At 39.8% G+C, this 21,537-nt stretch overlaps 1 protein-coding gene across 1 annotated transcript; it reads right to left on the minus strand.

The window, feature by feature from the left end:
- Positions 1-267: 267 nt before the first annotated feature.
- Positions 268-15,796, minus strand: SALL4 (spalt like transcription factor 4). Its single transcript, XM_044659629.1, has 6 exons — positions 15,658-15,796; positions 15,163-15,259; positions 14,046-14,092; positions 3,640-6,060; positions 1,818-2,119; positions 268-1,090 (listed from the first exon to the last, which is right to left on the minus strand). The coding sequence occupies exons 1-6, from the start codon at positions 15,794-15,796 to the stop codon at positions 665-667; spliced, it is 3,432 nt and encodes a 1,143-aa protein (XP_044515564.1). The 3' UTR covers positions 268-664.
- Positions 15,797-21,537: the final 5,741 nt, after the last annotated feature.

The raw sequence follows: 21,537 nt of genomic DNA on the forward strand, positions 1-21,537 counted from the left end.
GAAAGGGGCAAGAGAACCCTGAAGAGCTAGCTTTGGCACTCTTGGGGTGCTAGCTGAATTGTTCTTGAATAAGCAGCAACCAACACACATCATTAATTCCTTAGGGACTATGAACAAGTCCAGTAAAGAAAGGCCTTTCCATTTCGATGCAAAGGTTGAAGGAGTCCTCTCATTCTACAACCTTAGTTTACAAAACAAAAGTACATTCAAGAAGTGAGAAAAAACCCACAAACAAGTCTAAATCTAAAAAAAGGATGGCAGACCTTCTACAATTTAACCCGCATAAACAGTAGCCCCCGTAAATAGTTGTTTTTTTCCCCATTACTGCTCAGGGTTGTCTTTAGTCTCACTTCACTGACAAAGCTCATAAGCAGCACCTTTAATGGAGGCAAAACTAATCTTTGGATGTACAATTCCTATAGTCTGGAGAAGACTATAGTTTAAATAACAAAGCTACTTTGCAAGACCCGCATCTTTCCAAATAGAAGAATTCCTATTCTGTGTTTCTTTTTTGCAAAGCAACAAGATGATTGTAGAGCTGCCCAGAGAATAAAGACAACTACAGTCATTTTGCACATAGACATGAAAAACAAAAACAAAACACTCCCGGTAGTTGGTTTGGAATCTTTCTCTTTTTTAAAATAAGTGTCTATTTGCTTCCTTTTTAGCTGACTGCAATCTTGTTTTCTTCTAGGAAGTGAGGGAATTGATGTTTTGGAACACTGTCATTAGCACTAGTTTTCTCTATAACATCAGGGCTAATCCCAGACTGTGACCCATCTATCTTGGAGACTGGGGCGTTATTCATTACAGATCCTCCACCGCTGACAGGAACTGGTAGGGCAGGGATAGGACTGCTCTGGATCACAGATATCTCATTAGTCTTCATTGCTAAGCCATTGTTAATCACAGCTGCATACTGGTTCCAAACAGTGGAATCAAGATTCATCACCGCAGGAGGAACTATATCCTTTGGAAACATCTCAGATACCTTCTTGACATCATTACTCAGCAATGCTATGGTGTTATCAATAGATAATCTCCTTCCACGTCGGGCAGAGTTATTCCACATATGGGTTCCAACATGGACCTAGTAAAAGAGAAAAGGGGCCAAATAAATCCCTAGATGCTTTATAATTACATTAGTCAGATAAACAGATTGGTTGGGATGAGGTGGGGAAAATGACAAAATCTCAACGGGGAATAAAATTGTTTTCAACTCTTGTTGAAATTTAAAGCATATTCAAGGATTATAAAGTTCTCTATGATCTATCTAGAAAAAGAAGGTCCCCACCATCAATGACATATTAGTTTTGACACTGGTGAAGGGGCTATTCTGGCCAGACCACCTAACTTTAGGCACTAGATTTGTCTTGCCTACCAGCCTGTGGTCAAGACTTGAGTAGTTACTTCTTGTGGTCTTCTCTTTGCTATTCCTTGCATAAGATACTCCCAGCAATGTCTTGCATTTTCAGTGGCTATCCCCTATGCATGGCTTTCCCACCTAATCTGTCTTTTGATTCCTTTACTTTTGAACTCAACAATCACACCTACTCTAAGCTTTTACAGTCTCCCTCAATGCATACAAAGTGACTTCCTTCTGAGATGATCTCCAGTTTATCTTAAATATATATTGCTCAACTCATAATTATTATATCTATTATTTTCTTCCCATTAGATTTCCAAGCTCTTTGACACACTTTTTTTTAAATCGTATTTTAGGGCACACATAATAAGCTTTATGCAAATGCCTACTGACTTGATTTGACTTTTACTTCTTGAATTTACATTCATTTAAATTACTTGAAGAAATGTACCTTCAAATTTCCTTTGGTTGTAAAGGCCCTTCCACAAATGGTACATGCAAAAGGTTTTTCACCAGTATGAGTACGCTCATGGATCTGAAGAGCACTGGCTGATGAGAAGTTCTTCCCACAGGTGGTACAAATGTGCTGCTTGGCAGTGCGTCGGGGTGGGGCCACCAGCAAAGGTGTCACCCCTGGGGACAAAGCAGGAGGTCCAGAATATGGGTTATTGCTTACAGGACGCTCCCCAGGAGCTTCAGCTTTGATCAAGGCCGGTGGCATTCTGACAAAAGTAGCAGGAATGTTACCTCGACCTAGAGATAAGAAAATCCCACACATTAGATATGCACCTTTAAAAATCAATAACTACCTGGCTTAGAACTTTTTTTAAAAAAAAAAAAACAACCTTTTTTCTAGCAAAATAAAGCCTTTATGAAATGTCTTAGCTGTTTTTATCTTGTGGTGATTACCTCCAAAAAGACAGAAACTTATTTTACTTTTATAGACAGAATTAACCTTCCCCACATATAAGGATCAATCTAAACACTTATAAAACATCTTTATATAATCACCTCATTTGAAGGCTTCCAATTCTAAGAGGAATTAGACTCTCCATTTTCAAATGAAATTGAACTCTAGATTAAAAAGTGACCTTCTTTCCCACAAGCACTAAGTGAGCTAACCAAAAGTCCTGAAGGAAAAGATTTCATCCTAGGTCCTAGGCCTTTCTTGACCAAGCAAAGAACTAAATTACTCAGGTCTACTAGCCCTAGAATACAGAAATGGAACCAATGAGTGGATAGATGTGGAAGTGGAAGATTTCAGTTTTAAAACCACCTAAACAGCAAATAGTGTGGTAAGAATACTAAATTTAAAAGTCAAGGAGGGGGGCAGCTGGGTAGCTCAGTGGATTGAGAGCCAGGCCTAGAAACAGAAGGTCCTAGGTTCAAATCTAGCCTCAGACACTTCCCAGCTGTGTGACCCTGGGCAAGTCACTTGACCCCCCCCATTGCCTACCCTTAGCACTCTTCCACCTATAAGTCAATACACAGAAGTTAAGGGTTTAAAATAAAAAAAAAAAGTCAAGGAGATCTGGAAAGAAATTTCACCAATAGGCTCTTTGTAACCATGGGCAGTAAGTAACTTCAGATGTGCTGAACTCTTGGGAACCATATACTAAAGCAACTTTCCCTCTTAGGGTTGTTGGGGAAAATAGGATTATGTTGAAGGTGGGAGGGTAAAATCAGCGAATGAAGCCATGTATGTTTGTAAAAGTTAAAGAACTATAGAAAGGCCAGCTATAATTCAGTTGATGACGCTGAATACAAGGTCAAATGATTGCTTAAAGAGAAAGTGATTTTTACAATTTAAAATATAATAAAGAAAAAAAATTTAATGTAAAAACTATCCTTAGATCACAGATCTTGGGGGAAAAAAGGTGGCTTATTGGATAGTCAAACCTGGAGAAGAATGGTCCTAAGTTCACATCTGGCCTCAAGACACTTCTTAGCTATGTGTGACCCTGGGCAAGTTACTGTCTAGCCCTTATCATTCCTTTGCCTTGGAAATGATACTTAGAATGAATCTAAGACAGAAAATAAGGGTTTAAGGAGCAGGCCATAGTCTGCTAACCCTCTGATAGTTGGAATTGACTTAAGATTCAATGATTGATAATTCTTGGGGGGCAGGAAGGGAGGGTAAGAATCAGGCTTTTTTCTCCTTTTGCAGTAGCAAAAATACCTACCATACTCCCCATTTGCAAAATTTAACCCAGGCTCTTCCTTGATGACCTTTCGGCCAATATTGGCATAAGTTAAATCCAAAGCACCATCACCTTCAGTTTCTGCTGGAGGGTTTTCGGGTCCTTCGGCCTTATTTCCCATGTCATCATGATTGGTTAAGCCAGGTGACTTGGACCTAATACTTTCAGCTTGACTATTTGTTGGAGATAATGCCTGGAAGGATGCAGACTCTGGACTGCGGCCATTTTGATAATCGTGATCTCCCATGACAGATGAGGAGTCGTTGGTCATGCCATCGCTTTCAGCAGAACTAGACTTCAAGCTACTTTGCCTTTGCAGGCTCAGAGGGGGATTGCCCGTTTTCCCTGGAGGCTCTGATACACTGGTAAATGCCACAGCTGGCGTTTCTGGCTGAGCTTCAGTAAATGGAGTAGATGGCTTAGATGAGCCACTAGGAACATCTTGGGAATCTAAATCTTCCATATCAACAATGCTTTCAATGGTCTCATCAATGCAATTGGCAATGGCATCTCCATTTTTCTCACCAATAACAGCTGGATCCATATCAACATGGTCACAGGAATTCTCAGGCATAGGGGTGTTAGGAATCTGGCCACCCATGTGCATTCGGATATGCTGCTGCAACACAACTGCATTGGTAAATTTCTTTTGGCAAATGGGGCAAGAATGCTGCATTTTTAAAGGAGTGTTGGCTCGGTGAACTCCATAATGAGTCTTAAGATTGCCTTTTGTAGAGAAGGCCCTTCCACAGATCTTGCATTTGAAAGGTCTCTCCCCAGTATGAGTGCGATAATGCATTTTCAATGAGCTTGTACAGCTTAGAACGCGATGACAGATGATACATTCATTGGGGTCACTGGTAGCCTTATCGATGTTTTCTACCAGTTGTTGAAGCTTTAAAGTCTCTGACCCCTGCTCAGTGGCCCCACCGCCTGGAAAACCACCAAGGCTACTACTACCAGCCTGTGGGGAACTCAAGCTCTGCTCTGTCCCAGATTCATGACTGGCCAAACCTGAAGATGTGGAACCCCCTTCACTCTCTGGGGAAGGCCTCGATGGTAGATCATTGGGGAAAGCACCACTAAGTGAGTCTTTGGGGGTCAGAGAAGAGAGACTTTGAGGTAAACCTAGGGAAGGGGCTCCAGTGGTCAGGGGAGGTTTACTGTCCATAATCAGATTTGATTCATCTAAGGGTATGGCAGTTATTCCACATGACATCCCACCGGCACTTGTCAGGTTATCCAGGTTTTCAGGGACTGGATGGGGATTCATTTTTATCTGGGGATATTTATCCTTATGGCGCTGGAAGTGAACCTTCAAATTCCCCTTAGTGGTAAAGCGATTGCCACAGATATTGCATTTATATGGTCTCTCCCCAGTATGGGAACGGAGATGAATTTGCAAGGCACTGTCATTTCCAAACACTTTGCCACAGAACTTGCATTTGTGCTTGAAGAAGGGCTCCTCAGCATTTGGTTTACTCTCAGAAACAGTGATGTTGGGAGGTTTCCCCTTCCCTTTTTTGGATGGGTCCAGCACAGAAGACACTGAAGATACTGGAGGGAATGGGTTCTGGAAAAGAACGGAACCTGATGACTGAGGTAGTAAAGGATTTGGAAGACGAGACATCGCATTAGGAAGGATTCTGTTTGCATCAGGCTTTAAAGAGAAAGATGGCATCCCAGAGGCTACTGAACCAGCAGTTGGGATGCCTATATTGGCATGAGGTAGTTTGCCTTGTTTTATGGATTCCAGTGACAGGCTCTGGCTTCCAGCCTTCTGTCCAACTAAAGCCAAAGCAGTAGAGAGATGCTGGGACATATGAGTACCCAGTGTTTTCAGAGGTTCAGATCCATGAGACACTGATGGGTGGCCACTGGTGGCCATCATGGTCATCTGCACACGGATCTGCTCTGTGAGCTGGATTTGCTGAAGCTGTTGTTGCTGGAGACTCATTAGCTGTTCCAGGATCATAGGAAAGGTGTTAAAGCCCTGGACTGGTAAAGACATAGAATCAGCACTCCTCTGATTCACAGCTACTTTGGTCCCCCGTAGTGTTTGTAAAGTCACATTAGTGTTAGGAACTTTGCCTTTTGGTAAGTAGCTTATCCCGTGGGGTGTAGGAGGGACAGTGGGTTCTGTTTTGAGATAGGTTCCTGTCTCCCCACCAGACTTCTCTTTCTTGTCCACAGAACCAGTGCAATTTTTTGAACGACTGTCCTTACTGCTCTGACTTTCCAAATGATGAGCTGGAAAATTTTCTGATGGGGCTGGGGTAATTTCTGCAAAGACCTCAGGAGGTGCTGTCCCCTCATTGTCATTCATGATTAAGACGGGTGGATTTTTAGTGCAATTTTTCTTATGTTCCAAGAATTCGGAAAGGCTGAAGAACTCTGCACAGCATTTCTCACAGATATTAGTTTCCTCAGTTCTACATCGTTTAATTCTTCCTCTTATTCCATCTCCATCTCCAGGGCAATTTGGTGGACCACCTGAGAAAAAGAGGAAAATTTAATACACGAATAAACTATTATCCTATCTAAATGTAGGGATAAACTTGAGAAGACCAGTGTTTGTCAGGATATTTGCTTTAATTAGAGGTACCTTAGAAGTTAACTCCACAAATGTTTTGAAAAAAAAAAAATGGTACCCTGTGGTGGCAAAGAATTGGAAATTGAAAAGGTGTCCACCAACTGGGGAATGGCAGAACAAATTATGGTATATGTTGGTGATGGAATACTATTGTGCAATAAGAAACCATGAGCAAGATTTCACAACAATCTGAAAAGACTTTGAAGTGATCAGAATCAAAATATTGTACATAGTAACAGCAATACTGTAGAAAGTTCAACTATGAATGACTTGGCTATTGTCAGCATCGCAGTGAACTAAGATAACTCCAAAAGACTTAGGATGGAAAATGCTATCCACTACACCTCTAGAGAAAGAACTGATAGTCTTGAATACAGATGGAAGGACATTAAAAAAAAAAAGTTTTTTGGACCTGTGTTTTCTTTTAACAACATGACTAATATGAAAACTGTTTTGCATATGTATAACGTGCATCAAATTGCTTGCATTCTCAATGAAGGGGGGGGGAAGGGGACACAATTCATAACATTTTAAAAAATTGATTGTTTTACATGTAAAAAAACTTTTTAGGGGGAAAAAAAAGACAGTGCTGGGCCTGAAATCAGTAAGATCCAAGCTCAAATCTAAATATTAAAATCTCAGGTATTGAAGTTTATTGTGAGGATCAAATGAGATATTTTTAAATGTTTATTAGTAGTCTCTGACACACAATAAGTACTATTATAAATGCTTATTCCGTTTCCTTTCCCCTCAGAAGGTAGAATGGTTATAGTGGGAGCCTAAAATCTAGATTCAATGTGGTACATTTATTTAAGTGGGCAGAAACACTGCAGAGCTACTGATACCCCAAAGAGAGCCCTCTCAATGTACATAACATTGTAAAAATTAATCCTCCTAGTACCCATAGCTGTTTCCAGTTAGGAAGTAAGAAATCAAAACACAATTGAGTAAATTCATAGAACAGACAATTAATAGAGCTCAGATAATTCTTAAATGGTCATACTTTTAGGTGATTGCTTACAAAATGAAATGGCATTCCATTTGTACAGTAGTTATTGTCAGTGTTAAAAATGTCCATAAATTTGGAATTCTGAGGCTTTCATACTCACCCACTACAGAACAAACAGCCTCTAGAAGAATATGTATGGTCTGAGTCTCACAATAAACTTAGGATTTGACATAAGGAAGGTAGGTCACTTTGAACACATCATGGAACTTGCAAATTAAAAAGTTCAAATCCTGTCTGACCTCCAAGACTAGTCTCTCCCAAATCCTTTCCAGATCTAAACCTTATCCGTAACAACTAGGACACTGAGATATTCTTGAGATTTAAGTGAAAGCATTTAAATACTATCGTAGGAAACACCATTCCTTCCTTTCTTTTTTTTTTATTAAATCTTTACTTTCTGCCTTAGAATCAGTACTGAATATTGGCTCCAAGGCAGAAGAGCAGTAATGCCTAGGCAATGGGGGTCAAGTGACTTGCCCAGGGTCACACAGCTGGGAAGTGTCTGAGGCCAGATTTGAACCCAGGATCTCCCATCTCAAAGGCCTGGCTCAATCCACTGAACCACCTAGCTGTATCTACATATCATATTCCTTTTCTGTTTCCTCTCAATAGCTAAAGTTTTTATGATACTATCTTTGGGGCAAGGGGTAAGTTTTTTATCTAGGCTCATTAAGTCTATTCTGAAGCAGAATATGGTCCTAAATAGAAATCATGTTTTCTACTTTTAAGATATATAGTGTCCATTTTAAACATATGACTCACAAAAGCTAGGTGTTTTTTCCTTTTAAAAAGCTGTCTTTCAAGGCCCTCCAATTTGTTAATGCCTAGTCACTGTCCCTCTTTTCCCTTTCTTAATATCAACTGCTTTTGTGCTTAGCTTAAACTGTTGCTGCCCATGAATTCCTCCTCTTTTGATATCTTTAAAAAATGCTCAATTCTGGGACAGCTGGGTAGCTCAGTGGATTGAGAGCCAGGCCTAGAGATAGGAGGTCCTAGGTCCAAATCTGGCCTCAGACACTTCCCAGCTGTGTGACCCTGGGCAAGTCACTTGACCCCCATTGCCTACCCTTACCACTCTTCTGCCTTCGAGCCAATACATAGTATTGACTCCAAGATGGAAGGTAAGGGTTTAAAAAATAAATATGCTCAATTCATTAAAAATTAATGCATACTGAGACTTTCTTCCTATCTGATGCCTTTTGATTTTTGACTACATATACCATAACACCATTCCACTTTAGATTATTTTTGAGGGAGAGACCAACTACACTTGTCTTTCATTGGTATAAGAAAGATAGTCTTCAGATAATTTACTGGGACACAAATGTTAGTATTAACCTTGAGTCAAAGGAATTCATCCAAAAAATTCCACCATAATCTGGTCCTCTTCTACCTTCTACTTTCCTAAACTGTTATCTCTCCTACTCAGGACTGAGTCTGGCCATGAAACCATGTTGCTTCTTCTAGCATATCTTTATAAAAATAATCTTCACAGCTACATTTTAAATCTAGCTAAAAGAATTGTAGGCTGAAAGAATATCACCTTTCTTCTGTTTCTTAGTAACTAGCACCATTTTAGATATACGGCGGGTATTCATTAAGATCCTATCATATGTAATAGACTGATTCTTCTAAATTCAACCAACCTCTCATTTTACATTAAGAAACTGAGGCCCAAACCTAAGAGGGCTTACAACAATAAATTAATGGGGGTAGTTAAGAGGCTCAATGGGCAGGGAGCCAGAAGAGGTTCTGGGTTCAAAACTAGACTCAGAATTTCCTAGCTATGTGACCCTGGGCAAGTCACTTAACCCCAATTGCCTAGCTCTTACCACTCTCTTCTGCTTTGGAACAGATACTTATTATTGATTCTAAGAAAGAAAGTAAGGGTTTAAAAGAAAAAACAAGAATTAACAGAAGTGGAACAGGAGGCCAGGTCTCCTAACTTCCAGAACTACACTTTGAGAACCACTGTCCTAGAGGAAAGAAAAAACCTAAAGTAATGTTCATAACTTATATCTCTTCCTGACTCTTCACTCTTACCCACTCTGCCAAGGCTTATCAATTTTCCCTTAATTGGCAAATATGCCCCCTTCTAACACTGCCAACCACTTCTATCAATCACCTCCCTCCCAGATGACTGCAATGGCTGCTGGTATGTCAGCCTGGCAGAAGTCTTCCCACTACAGTCCATCAGAGGATTTGACTCTTAAAATAATCTTTTTAAATAAAGCACAAGTTTGATCATGTCACCCCCTTACTCAATAAACAAGTGACTTCCCTAGAACCACCAGGATCAAATATGAAATCCTGTTTTGAACATCATAATGTGAGCCTCTTCTACCTTCTACCTAACTCTGGGTGCTCTTTTATGCAGTGACAGTGGCTTTCCTTGCTATTCCTCAAGAAACTCCCTGCTCCAGGTACTTCTGTTGATTGTCCTTCACAAATAGAATAAGAATGCTCTTCCTCATCAAGTATCCTCAGGGAACTTTCCCTGATCTCTCTTAATTCTAGTGCCTTCCTTTAATTATTTCCAATTTATCCTGGATATATCTTATTCATATTTACCTGTTGTTTCCCAACATTAGAATGTGAACTACTTAAGAAAGGACTGTCTTTTACCTTTCTTTACTTCCCCAGTGCCTAGGCACATAGTAACACAATAAATTATTGACTGACTGAAGGAAAAAAAGACAGCAAGGAGTTTAAAAATTACAAGTGCTAAGGTGAAAAGAGTGAATGGTTTCCCAGTGATTACAGTTAAACCACCTAAAACATTCACTACAAGCTTGACTTGACACTTTACCTAAGAAACCATTATCAAGTAACATCATACTTGACAGTCTTCAACTTCACTGCAAGGGTTTACTTGTGTACAAAGCAAACCTGTGAAGCATGTCTACATCCAGGACCACCTCTGTCCAAATACTGTAACAGTGTTTGCAAAGTAGCAAGAGGGCCGGCCTTGGGAGAACAATGTTCATTGCACTTGGGTTAACCTCTTAAAAAAAAAAATGATTGTACTTCTACACTGTTTTCCCATCTCTCCACCTCCCCGAATTTCAGGAATGTTATCTCTCAGCATCTAGGTATCCAATAAGTTAGAAGAATGCCGGGACACCCAGCAGGGGTTTTAGATTCAATCACTGCCAAATGGATAGAAAATAACCCACTATTGTAGACAGGCCTTCATCCTATTCAAAACTAGATAAAATAGTCAAGAACCTAAGGAAACTCTAAACAGTATCTTGATTGCATTTTAACTTATCTCCTCATTTGTTTCTATATAAAAAATAAAGAAACTATTGAATAGAATAAGAAAAACCCTATAATCAGCTCTCCTGAATAAAGGGCAATTATGTTTTTCTTCCTCATAAAGTTACAAAGCAGAAATCCTCTAAGTGATTAGTATGATAGATTCTAGTTTTGATAAAGTCCATGCTTTATTTTTAAATTCACACCTTTACTCTTTCTATTAGAACTAAATTAAAATATAAACTGAAAGGCATTCATTCATCAAATTCTATAGAAGAGCAATGGAGATTTATCAATTTTTAAAGAAACATTCCAGTCAAACACTAACACAACACATTCCAAAGTTTAGGTTCTCCACTACTACCTAAGTGCTACCACTGCAAAAGCTAAAGCATATGGTTTGGTATTTACAACCAAAGTTGTTGACATCAGCTGAGCTGTTCTAGCCAAGCACTGAGCCTCAGTTTCCTTCTTTTTTTAAAAAGGTGGCATTTGGATGGCTTACAAATTTCCCTTCTGGTACTATATCAGTTTTTAAAAGTCAAATATCAAGTTGTTAGGTGAGGGCAAGCCAGCTATGGGGATACTAGTGGCAATTCCCTTTTTTCCTCTTTGGTACATTAGACCCAAGGCACTTTTCAAAATGGCTGTAGCAATCAAAGACTGCAGCTACTTCACCATTTTAATAGCACCTACTACATAACAGATACTGTGCTAAGCACTTTACAAATTATCATCTCATTTGATCCTCCCCCAAACCGTGGTAGACAGTATTTTTTATTCACACTATAATTGAGGAAACTAAAAGGTTAGGTGACTTGTTCAATAACAGCTAAGCAACTCTGAAATTCTTTCATTGGTTCAAGTTTCTTGACATGAGCCTTAAAATATGGACAGTGAAGGGCACTACTAAACTAATTACAAAATTAGAGACTTTACAAATTCAGTATTTAAAATGATCTTTCTCCAAAACTGAGGCTGTCAAGATGAATATAACTAACTTTTCAAAATGGGAGCCCAATTAAATATTGCTGCCATTTTCACCACAACAAAAAATACTCAAAAATGCCACAGAATGTAGTATATGGAGACATTCCATGCTGGTTTTTCTAATCTCCTGCCAAACGCTCACATACACTTCCAATCTTTGTAAAAGAGATAGTTCTGTTTATGGGAGAAGAAAGATTGGGAAGCTGGTTTGATGTAAAAAACAAAAAAACAAAAACCAACTCTTATTGAAAAAGTACCTCGAAGCTGAAAGGTACAGTGAAGTGAGTGTTGGCTTAGGATTTCTAGAACTCAGTATTTGAAAACTCTAAGCATTGGTACATTTCCTACTTGTGCATGGATCTTTCCAAATGTTAGCATCACAATCAAGCCCTAGTTGATCCTTGCTAAATGAAGAATGAAATAAAATGAAATGAAATAAAAGTTATTTCTTCATTATGTACAAAAAGACCAGGACCAGAGGGTGAGCAAGAGAAATGGATACAAACTCCAAATTCGATTGTGCCTCTAGTCAAATCTCTGAAAGAGAATCTTTCTTAGCATTAAATAAGACCCAAATTCCAACTCCAATATCAAACCATTGGTGTGAGCTAAAACAAAAATGGGAACCCCAACTTTGCAACCAACAAAAGTCTAAATCTGACATCCACTTATGACCTCTAACAGACAAGAGGAAGCAGCTCAAGTTGATAAAAGGAGCAGGATTATTCTTTATAAGTCCAAACACTGCCAGGGCAGCAGTTGCATACAGTAGGACATCAAAAATACAAATTGAATAAATTCAAAAAAGCCACTGAATGTGAAATTGAGTCAGATAATATTTCTTGGTGGTACTCAAATGCTATTCTTTGTAGGGAGGCAGCACACATTTTGCAATGCAAACGGGGTTTACATAGTCAGAAGTCAAGCATCCAGTTAAGAAATATGCATGCTTCTTTTCCCTCCTCCCCTCTCACAACCCCATTCTGAAATTTAAACAGAATCTAATCCTATCTACCCAACATGTTTCCAGCAACTTTTCAAAGCTTTTTAAGAACCTCCCTTAATGTGTAAAATTCACATCTCCAGTAAGTTTGAGCTAGTACAGAGGCTCAGAGTATAATTCTTTCCTTCCAAAGTAATATTTATCATTCTTAAATTTTAGGTAGCCTGTATTTTTAAAAAAAGGTATAAATCTTGGACTTTAATGATGGTAATCCAGAATGGCTCAATGGGCATTTTAAACCCTTTAGAGAAAATGCTAATTTTTGGTATGTAGCATTATTCCTCTGACCACCTGCTGATTTTTTGATCTGCTAATTGATTGTCCGGTTACCAAGACCATTTTCCACCCAAAAATGGCATTGTTTTCAGAGGTGGGTCTCAAATTGCCTTGCAAATTAGGTCGATCCAACCTCAAAAAAAGCATATATACCTAGGCCCCAAGCTCAATCAAAAATAACCTGAGCAGAGCATTAATGGTATTTGAAAGTCTTTTGTTCTAGCTATTTCAGGATCCAAGATTTTTCTGTGCTGGGTGACTAATGCTTTCAAAACAAAATTGAGAATTTAAAAGTCCTCTGAATTCCAGCTGTAAGAGAAAACCTCTCTCTGGAGTAATACGGGCTTTCAAAGCTTTCCCCTCCCACCGTTTCTGATAGCAATCACAAACAGAAGTTGATAGATTTCTGTTATGCTTTCAGGTTGAATCCCAGCAGTTTCTACCCCACTTGCAGGGAAGCTCTCAACTTCATTGCAGAAAAAAGGAAAAAAAGGTCTTCCCCCAGGACTAGTGGGAGGGAGGACCCTAAAACATCTAAAATAGACAAAGCTTGTGGGACCCAGGGCTCAGGAGGGTTCCACAATTGGAGGGTAGGGAGCAGAGACAACACCAGATGATGCTGGAGGCTTCCCTAGTTGCTCTACTTTACCCTTAACTACTTCAAAAAGCAAAAGCAAGAAAAGGTGTGAGTTACCTGAGGAAAGATGGGGGTTGGGGGTGGGGGGCCGCCGAGGATTGACGGTCTACGAGTTGGCGTTTAGATGGACTCTAGATGGCGCCAGCAAGCAGTTCAGTTTTTAACCGGAATGTATTCATATACCCAGTACAAGTTAGCAATTAATGACCCTAAATTAAGTGCAAACTTGCTTCGGATTAACAAAGACCTCCCATCCAAAAGTACACCTCCGGGGTACTTTAAAACAACGAACAGAAACCGCAGACTGGGCTGGCTGGCAAAAGTACTTTTTGAAATTGAGTCCAAATTATACTCCCAACTTTTGCTCTGAAATAAGACAGATGCTTAATGCTCCCAGGTAAGTCTTTCTGAGGTGGGAAAATTCGAAAAACTTAGCTGCTTCTGTCCCCATCCCCAAATCAAGCGTGCAGCCCCCAACGTTAACCCTTTTGTCTTTGACTGGTCCCTAGAGGCAGCTCTCCAGCAGTGGGCTGCGATTTACATGTGGAATCATCACCTCCGCCCCCCCAGCCAAACCGAAGGCACAAAGGAAAAACAGTCATGCATTAAACATGGGATTTATTGCCTTCTGGCCAAATCCAAGCTCCCCCAGTCACCATTAGTCAGACCTTCCCCCCCACACACACACTATACATTTGATTCACCCACCCACATAAACCAGACAACCTGGCATGGTCGTACAATCGCTTCAGGGCAATACTGTTAGGAAAAAAAAAGTAAAAACCGGGGTGGGGGGGTAAGTTTGGGTTGCAAGATAAGTTAAAGCCCAAGCTGCTTTTAAAAAGGACACAACCAAATCCCTCCCGGGAGAAGGAGGGTGTGGCTGTTAACTAACTCGTTTAACAATAAGTATTTCAAGAATAATTAATTGGGAACCAATCGAAATTTCAGTTCCTCTTCAGATATCAATAGGTCGTAGTTGGAATTTAGGGGCCGAGACCACCTCGATCTTCACGTCCCTCACCTCAAACAGCTGCTTTTCAGCGTCTTAGAAATGAGTTAAGAGGGGACCCCAGAACTCTAGTGCTATGTAACCGCCACACACACCCACAATCAGGCGACAATTTGGCGGCAGGGGAGGGGGAAGAGAAGGGAGAGGAAAGAATGAAGATAGTGGAGTTTGAATATCTAAGTCACTTGGAACTGCCAGGGCCGAAGTAGCTAAAAAAAACTTTCCACCTCTAATTCAGGGGGTTGGGGTGGCAAATAGGAAAAGGTCGGGGTGGAGGGATTCCTCTGCCCCGGGAGGGACGCCTAAAATGAAAAGACCAGCCCCCCATCCCCCAGTTCCTAGTTCCCCAACTCATTCCCTTCCCCTCTCCAACTGACCTCTCCCAGTCCCCAACCCGCCCCTACACATTGTGGAGACCCGGCATCGGAGGATTGGAGCGCCCTCAAAACGTACGTCTTCTCTCAAAAAGCTGCAAGGGGTCTGAGTTTATTCTGGGAAAAGTGCGACCTCACGCCACATACAACACCCATTCCCCAACTGCCCGGACCCCATTAGCTCACCGCGGGTTATTTTAGGAAGTCGGAAATCAAAGATGGCTGGAGGTCAGGCTACAAAGGTCCGGGGCAAATGGGATAGCCCGGGGGTGGGGGAGAGGAGAAGGCAATAAGTCGCACCCCCACACACATACCACTCCCCAGGGCCCCAAAGGGAGGGCAAGCACGGTAAGCAGATCCCGCGAGCTCCCAGTGCCCGGGAGAGCACCGAGGTCAGGGGTTCCGTGACTCTTGCCTCCCCCGCCCCACCCCACCCCCCTTACTCTGGGTGGTGGTGGGCGACGAGCCCAGAGTAGGTCGCGTGCGCAACAGTTCGTATCCCCCGAGGGATAAACCCGGCCGACCCCAGGTCCAGATAAACTGGGGGAGTGGGGGGGGGGGGGAAAGGCACAAGGTAGGGGGACAAGGAAGAGCAAAGCCGGAGAACTAGGGCAGCTTCAAAGAGGATGGAAGGTATTTAGCCCTGAGACAGTTTTTTCCAAATCCACCCTAAATTGTTCGGAGAACAGCGACTGCTTCCCCTGTGGCCAACAGCTGGGTAACCGCACGGGGCAAATTACACGGGTAAAGTGTCCGGTTCACATATTCCTTTTCAAAAAAAAAAAAAAAAAATCTCACAGTACAGGGCACTAACCCTAGGGCGACAGAGAAGCCCTAGGAGCCGCCCCAAGTCCTCGCGCGCTCCCAGTCTCCGACCCCAGCAGTCGATCAAAGTTCTAAAAGAACCTGGGAGAAGCCCACTTCCCCTGCCCAATTACCGTGCTCTGCTGCGGCGGCAGCGGGGGTCGTGGCTGAGGAAGCAGCGGCGACCGAAGCGCAGGCTGCCGCATCTTGAAGCTGCTGCGGCTCCTCAGAAGAGTTGATGTGCTGGGGTTTCGCCTGCTTGCGTCTCGACATGGCTCGAGCATCGGGAGCAAAATTGTAGCAATTATTTTCCCCTTCACAACAAATTCCTAGAGTTGGGAAATAACCCCCTTCGGCTGGAACGCGCATGTCAGAGTAATTATGATTATCAATAATGCATTGCGATTTATCATGAGCCCTGACAGCTGATTGGCCTGGGTCCAAAAGCTCACAGATTATTTAAATAAGCCCTCATTGATCAGGGTGGGGAGGGGGATTGTGGGTTTTGTAGTCCGACCCCGGAACAGTTCTCCGTGCCTGCGACAAAGGCTAGAGTACCGAGGGAGTTAAGCTAATTAGCATGCATGTTCAGATTGGCTCCCGGGACATAATGAAATTCGAGGGGACCCGTCGTGGTACCCCAGGAAAATATACACAAGCTTGCAAACATTTGTTTTTCCAAATGGGGACTTAAAGATAGCTCTGTGTCTAGAGCTTTTTTAGTGGCGTCCTTTAATTAATGTTTTGCAAGGGTGAAATTAACAAAGCTCGGGCCATCAAGTGGATTCTTCCGAGTTCCTTTTTAGAAGGATTTTAGGTTGGGGGCGGGGGAGAGCTTCTTAAAAGACGTGTTATCACTAGGCGTCCCTTTTGATGAGATCAAGTTATGAACTCAGTTTCGGGATGAGTGGCTCAGTCCTGGGTGTAGTCGCTCTCAGAATGTTTAAACTTTTTTTTCTTCCTCTCCTGTTAGCCCCCACCCCCAAAATAAACAGCGATAGGAGAAGTATGCGCTCTTGCACCTCTCTCAATTATGGAAGTATCTTTTCAGTATCCGAATACAAGCCATCTACCTACTTCTTGCTCAGCAAAATCTCCTGGCGCCACAGGAGATGAGCTAGAGCTTAAATGTTAACTAATAGCTACAATGACTTCTCTATTGAATTCACGCTCATAACGACTAGTTTATTGTTCTAATGTCACCTTGATTTTTCTACTTTAAAATGTTTCAGTAATAAATTTATTAAATGAAGGCTGGCTTCAACCAGGTGTGGTTAAAGCAGTAAGATTAAAAACTGCAAAAAAAAAAAAAAAAAAAAAACTGCAAGCAATTACTTTGTCTTTTTTCCAATGCCATAAAAATCAGATCATTATAATCTTTATTACACAAACCAGTATTCTTTGTAGAAAACAAAACTTCTTTCAGAAAGTATTGGAAAGCTTTTTTGCAACATGGGCAGTATCAAAACAGTTATTAAAGATAGCTAATCTGACCCCAATGTGGTTTATGATTAATAATCATTATTGAATTCCCCCTCTGTTCCCCAGTACAGCCTTTATCATGGAAAAAGTTCATAGTTCAAATGAGCCCACCAGCAATGCTGGGCTAGAAACACTTTATCATCCTGACACAATCAAGCACTTTCTGACACCAGGAAGGTCCTAGGGATTGTTAATTTTATTTATATATATATATATATATATATATATATATATATATATATATATACACACACACACATGTATTTTTACCACAATATATCATTCTACCAAGTGCCTTACATATAGATGTGCTTAATACATGCATGTTGAATGAATGACATTTTTTGCAACCTTGCATAAATCCTTGTGATTTCCCATGACTACAATGGAAGTATAGTCTTTCTCAACCATTTATTTCATTGCAAGGGACTATGCAAATATAAACTTTCCTTCAACATCAGCTGTTTGCATTTTCTGGATTAACTGTAAAGGGCTGTCTATAAGTCAAGTAGGAATTGAAGATAATATGTTTGTGGTTAGGGCATTACTCTTAAGTGAATTCAGCTGCATGTTTTCTGTAGCAGAAGGTGGATGCTGAATACTAGGTCATCCTAAGCATAATAATAATGATAATAAGTATCTTTTCAGTGTCCAAATTACTTTATCCAGCTACTTCTTGCTAATAACAGCAGTGATAATATATATTTATATATTACTTTATAGTTACAAAGCATTTTCCTGACAAGGATCCATAAAAGGTTAAGTAGTAGAGTGTTATCCCTATTTTGAATAAACAGGACCTGGGATTCATCTGTAAAGTGACTTGCCCAGGGTGACAGACAATATATGAGCCCAATGTTCTTTCCACTAGGACAGTTCTTAGACTTTTTGCGCTCAGAACCCCTTTAGCCTCTTTATTTTTTTTAAATTCTTATCGTCCATCTTAGAGTGGATAGAGTAGTTTCAAGGCAAAAGAGTAAGGACTATGCAATTGGGGTTAAATGGCTTGCAGAAAGTCACACAGGTAGGTAATATTTAAGGTCAAATTTGAACTCAGGACCTCCTGTCTGTAGGCCTAACTTTTTATCCACTGAGCCACTCCTTTACACTCTTAAAAACTTTTGGGAATACCAAAGGCTTTCATTTGTGGGTTTGTTTTCTAGATATACCATGTTAGAAATTAAAACATCTTAAGAATTATGATCAAAATGTATATGATCCCTAATATACAAAATCTTAGGGATCCCTGTAGACCACATTTTAAGAATATCTCCGCTTGCCATGTGGCATCTGGCCAGGACAAGGCATTGGGACAGTATAAATACAGCCCCTTTCACAATAGTGTCATGGGAAGAAAGTTTTGTTTGATTTTTTTCCTGTATTGGAGATTTCAAAGAGCTAGTTATAAGTATTGTTCAAGAACAAATTTTTAGTTCAGCCTGATTGTCACTATGGAATCTGTCTGCATAATTCTTCTATAAGAACCAATGTAAAAACAAAGGAGAGAGGGAAAAGGCAGCAGAAAAATGGAAATGTCCTCGAGGGTAGAACACCAAAGATAATTTTATTACTTGCTGTTCTTTAAATACCCAAATTCCTGAGGTGGAGGACCTTTTTGAATCTGGAAAAGAAGAAAAGTATCTTTATTACAAGTTGAAGGTGATAAGACTTCAAGACAAGATTAATTCATGATATATGATCTTATTGTATTTGATCAAATTAATTTTCCTTTTAAAATATAATTGGTTGAAGAAGGGTGGAAAGTACCTGCATACTTAGCAGTTAACAAAGAAAAGGGCATATCTTCATTAAATTTTTGCCCAGAGTTTAAATTTGTTAGAAGGTAAAAAACATCTAAGTTCTAGAATATTGTATTTTTTTTGTGTGTATAATACTACTTCCCAGGGTTATTGTGAGGCCTAAATGAGATTATATTTGTAAAGTGCTTTGCAAACTCAAAAGAGCTCACTAAATGTCACCTTTTACTCCAATTGTCATGGCTACTAGGTGTTAACCAGCCTCATCTTTATAACCAAAGGAACTCTGCCTATGATGCTGTTATCTGGGCTAAATTGGACTTGAGTTAAAAGGGAATTTAGAGAGCATCTATTCTAACACCTGTGGGTTATAGATGAGGAAACTAAGACCCAGAAAGTTTAAATGACTCTTACAAGGTCAAACAACTTCCAAATTGCAGAGTGAGGTTTGGAACCTAGGTTCTTTGACCTAGTCAAAGGATCTTTGACTCTTTCCCCTAGGACGGAAAGAATAAGGTTTGAAGATACTATTCATATCAACTATGGTTTGCCACAGCAGATAATAGATCAGTTTTTTGCCCTTTTCAAGATTAAGAATAACAATGCAGCCTCAGAAATTTATTAGCAGCTATGACTCAGAGCAAATCATTTAATCTCTTAGAGTCTCAGTCTCCTTATCTATTAGAAAGCATAATAGCATCTACTCATTGGATTGCTTTGAGAATAAAAAGAGAAAATTTATGTGAAACACTTTAGGAATTTAAAAGCTGCACTAAGGCTTTTGGGTCACATTATATACATATTTATTATTTTTGTTACTATTGTTATTATGGTAGACTCAATGCCATGACTACTATTTTTATACTTTAATTTGTGAATGATAAGATATTTTCATTTTGCTGCAGTGCCACATTATTGCAGTCTATTTCCCTGTAGGGAAGTGGAGAAAAAGGAGACTCAAAAGTATTACTTTGAAAATGACTATGCAAAGTAGAGATTTAGAAGCCTGGCTAAAATGGGGCTCTTGGCCCTCATCAGCTTGTAATTCACTGGGAATGATTTATTTCGTGGCAAAATGTCCAGTTGTCTGAGTGGATTGGCCAAAAGAACCTTTGTTACAATGATGTAATGCTGCCCAGTCCAGCTAATTGTGCTAATTACCACTTAGCTGGTGATGGAGGCCAGCAGGCTGGATCACTCAATTTTAGCCATCATTTTATCATTTCAAAACTAGTATTGAATCTTTTCCCGGAAGCTCAGGATTTGGTCACAAGTGTAGGTAATAGTTTTGCAAATTAAGACTATGGTTTCAGAATATTCCTTTTCTTTTCCTACCCATATCCAAAAGTTCCACTGAATTTTCTTGATAGATGAGAGACTTGTCAGAAATGATTCAGTAAGAATAATTATTTTGAATGCTAATATATGGGAAGACAAGTCGAGAAAGTCAAGATCTCTTTTTGTCCTTATTTCCTGAGGTGACTTGAATAATTTACTCTCTATTTGCATATTTCTTCAAGTAAACCAGAAACATCCATATGAATACTGAGTCTGAGACTGATTGAAATTGATGGTAACAGCATTAACAAAAGGTAAATATCATCTCAAGGCCACATTAGCATTTGCTAAAACACTTTATTATTTGTAAAACACTTTGAAATCAATTATTAATTATTCAACTCCAAAACAACTGCTATTGAAGACACATTCAACATCTTATTCAAAGAGACTTTTCTTAATAAAGAGCCTACAGAACCCAGAGATATTCAGAGACAGTTAATGAGCTGAGAACTATTTAACATGTTTTCTCCTCATCAAAAAAAAAAAAAATAAGAATACCACCTGTATCTATAACATTTTAAAAGTTCACCAAGTATTTACCTCACAATAACCCCATAAAGTAAGTTATGTAAATCCTTCTCCCTCTTAGACAGATGAAGAAACTGAGCTCCTGAGAGGATAAATGATTTATCTAGTCACCGAGCCACTAAGTATTGAGGGAGGGGAGAAGCAGGGAATCAAGTCCCTCCATCCTTTCAAGGCCAGTTTCAAGGTTAGTTTCTTCATGAAAACTTTCTCCATCCTCCCAGTCAAGAATTATCTCTTTACCAACTCTCCACCCATCTTCTTCTGTACATTTAAAAACTTATTTTCTATAGCAGTTATTTTCATAGATGTCATATTTCCTATTAGATTTTAAACTCCAAGAAAGCAGAGATGAAAGCATTTAATCTTTTGTATTTGTTCTAGACCAGAACACATAACTGTACATACAATAGGTATTAATAAATGCTCCTTGGGCACCTCAGAAAGAGAATTGAATTGGAGACAGAGGACCTAGGTTCAAGTTTGAGTTCTGCAGCTTTCTACCTTTTGTGACCTTGAACAAATTATTTAACTTCTTTGGGTCTCAATTTCATCATCTGTAAAATGAGGAGCCAGAGATTAATTAACTTCTAAGGTCCCACCCAGGTCTAAATCTATGATCCTAAGAATTGAATTCTCTAAAAGGGTGGAGTAGATGAACTATGTTCTTTTAAGAGATAAGCTCCTTTATCCATTAGTATTAGAGTTTTCCAAATTTCTCACTTTTCTGCCCTAAGGGAAGAAAAGCAAAGGATAGCTGTTTAAAAGAGATCCATCCACTGAGGCTATTTTCTGAAATGGGTGGGGTCAAATAAAAAGTTTGCTGTTTAGCAACTTATGAACTTGAAGACCATTTTTAAAAAATGTCTTTTTCCTGTTTGTGGGCTTTTTGTCATTTGAAAGATGTGA

Source organism: Gracilinanus agilis, chromosome 2, assembly GCF_016433145.1.
Source record: "Gracilinanus agilis isolate LMUSP501 chromosome 2, AgileGrace, whole genome shotgun sequence".
NCBI classification, from domain to species: Eukaryota; Metazoa; Chordata; class Mammalia; order Didelphimorphia; family Didelphidae; genus Gracilinanus; species Gracilinanus agilis.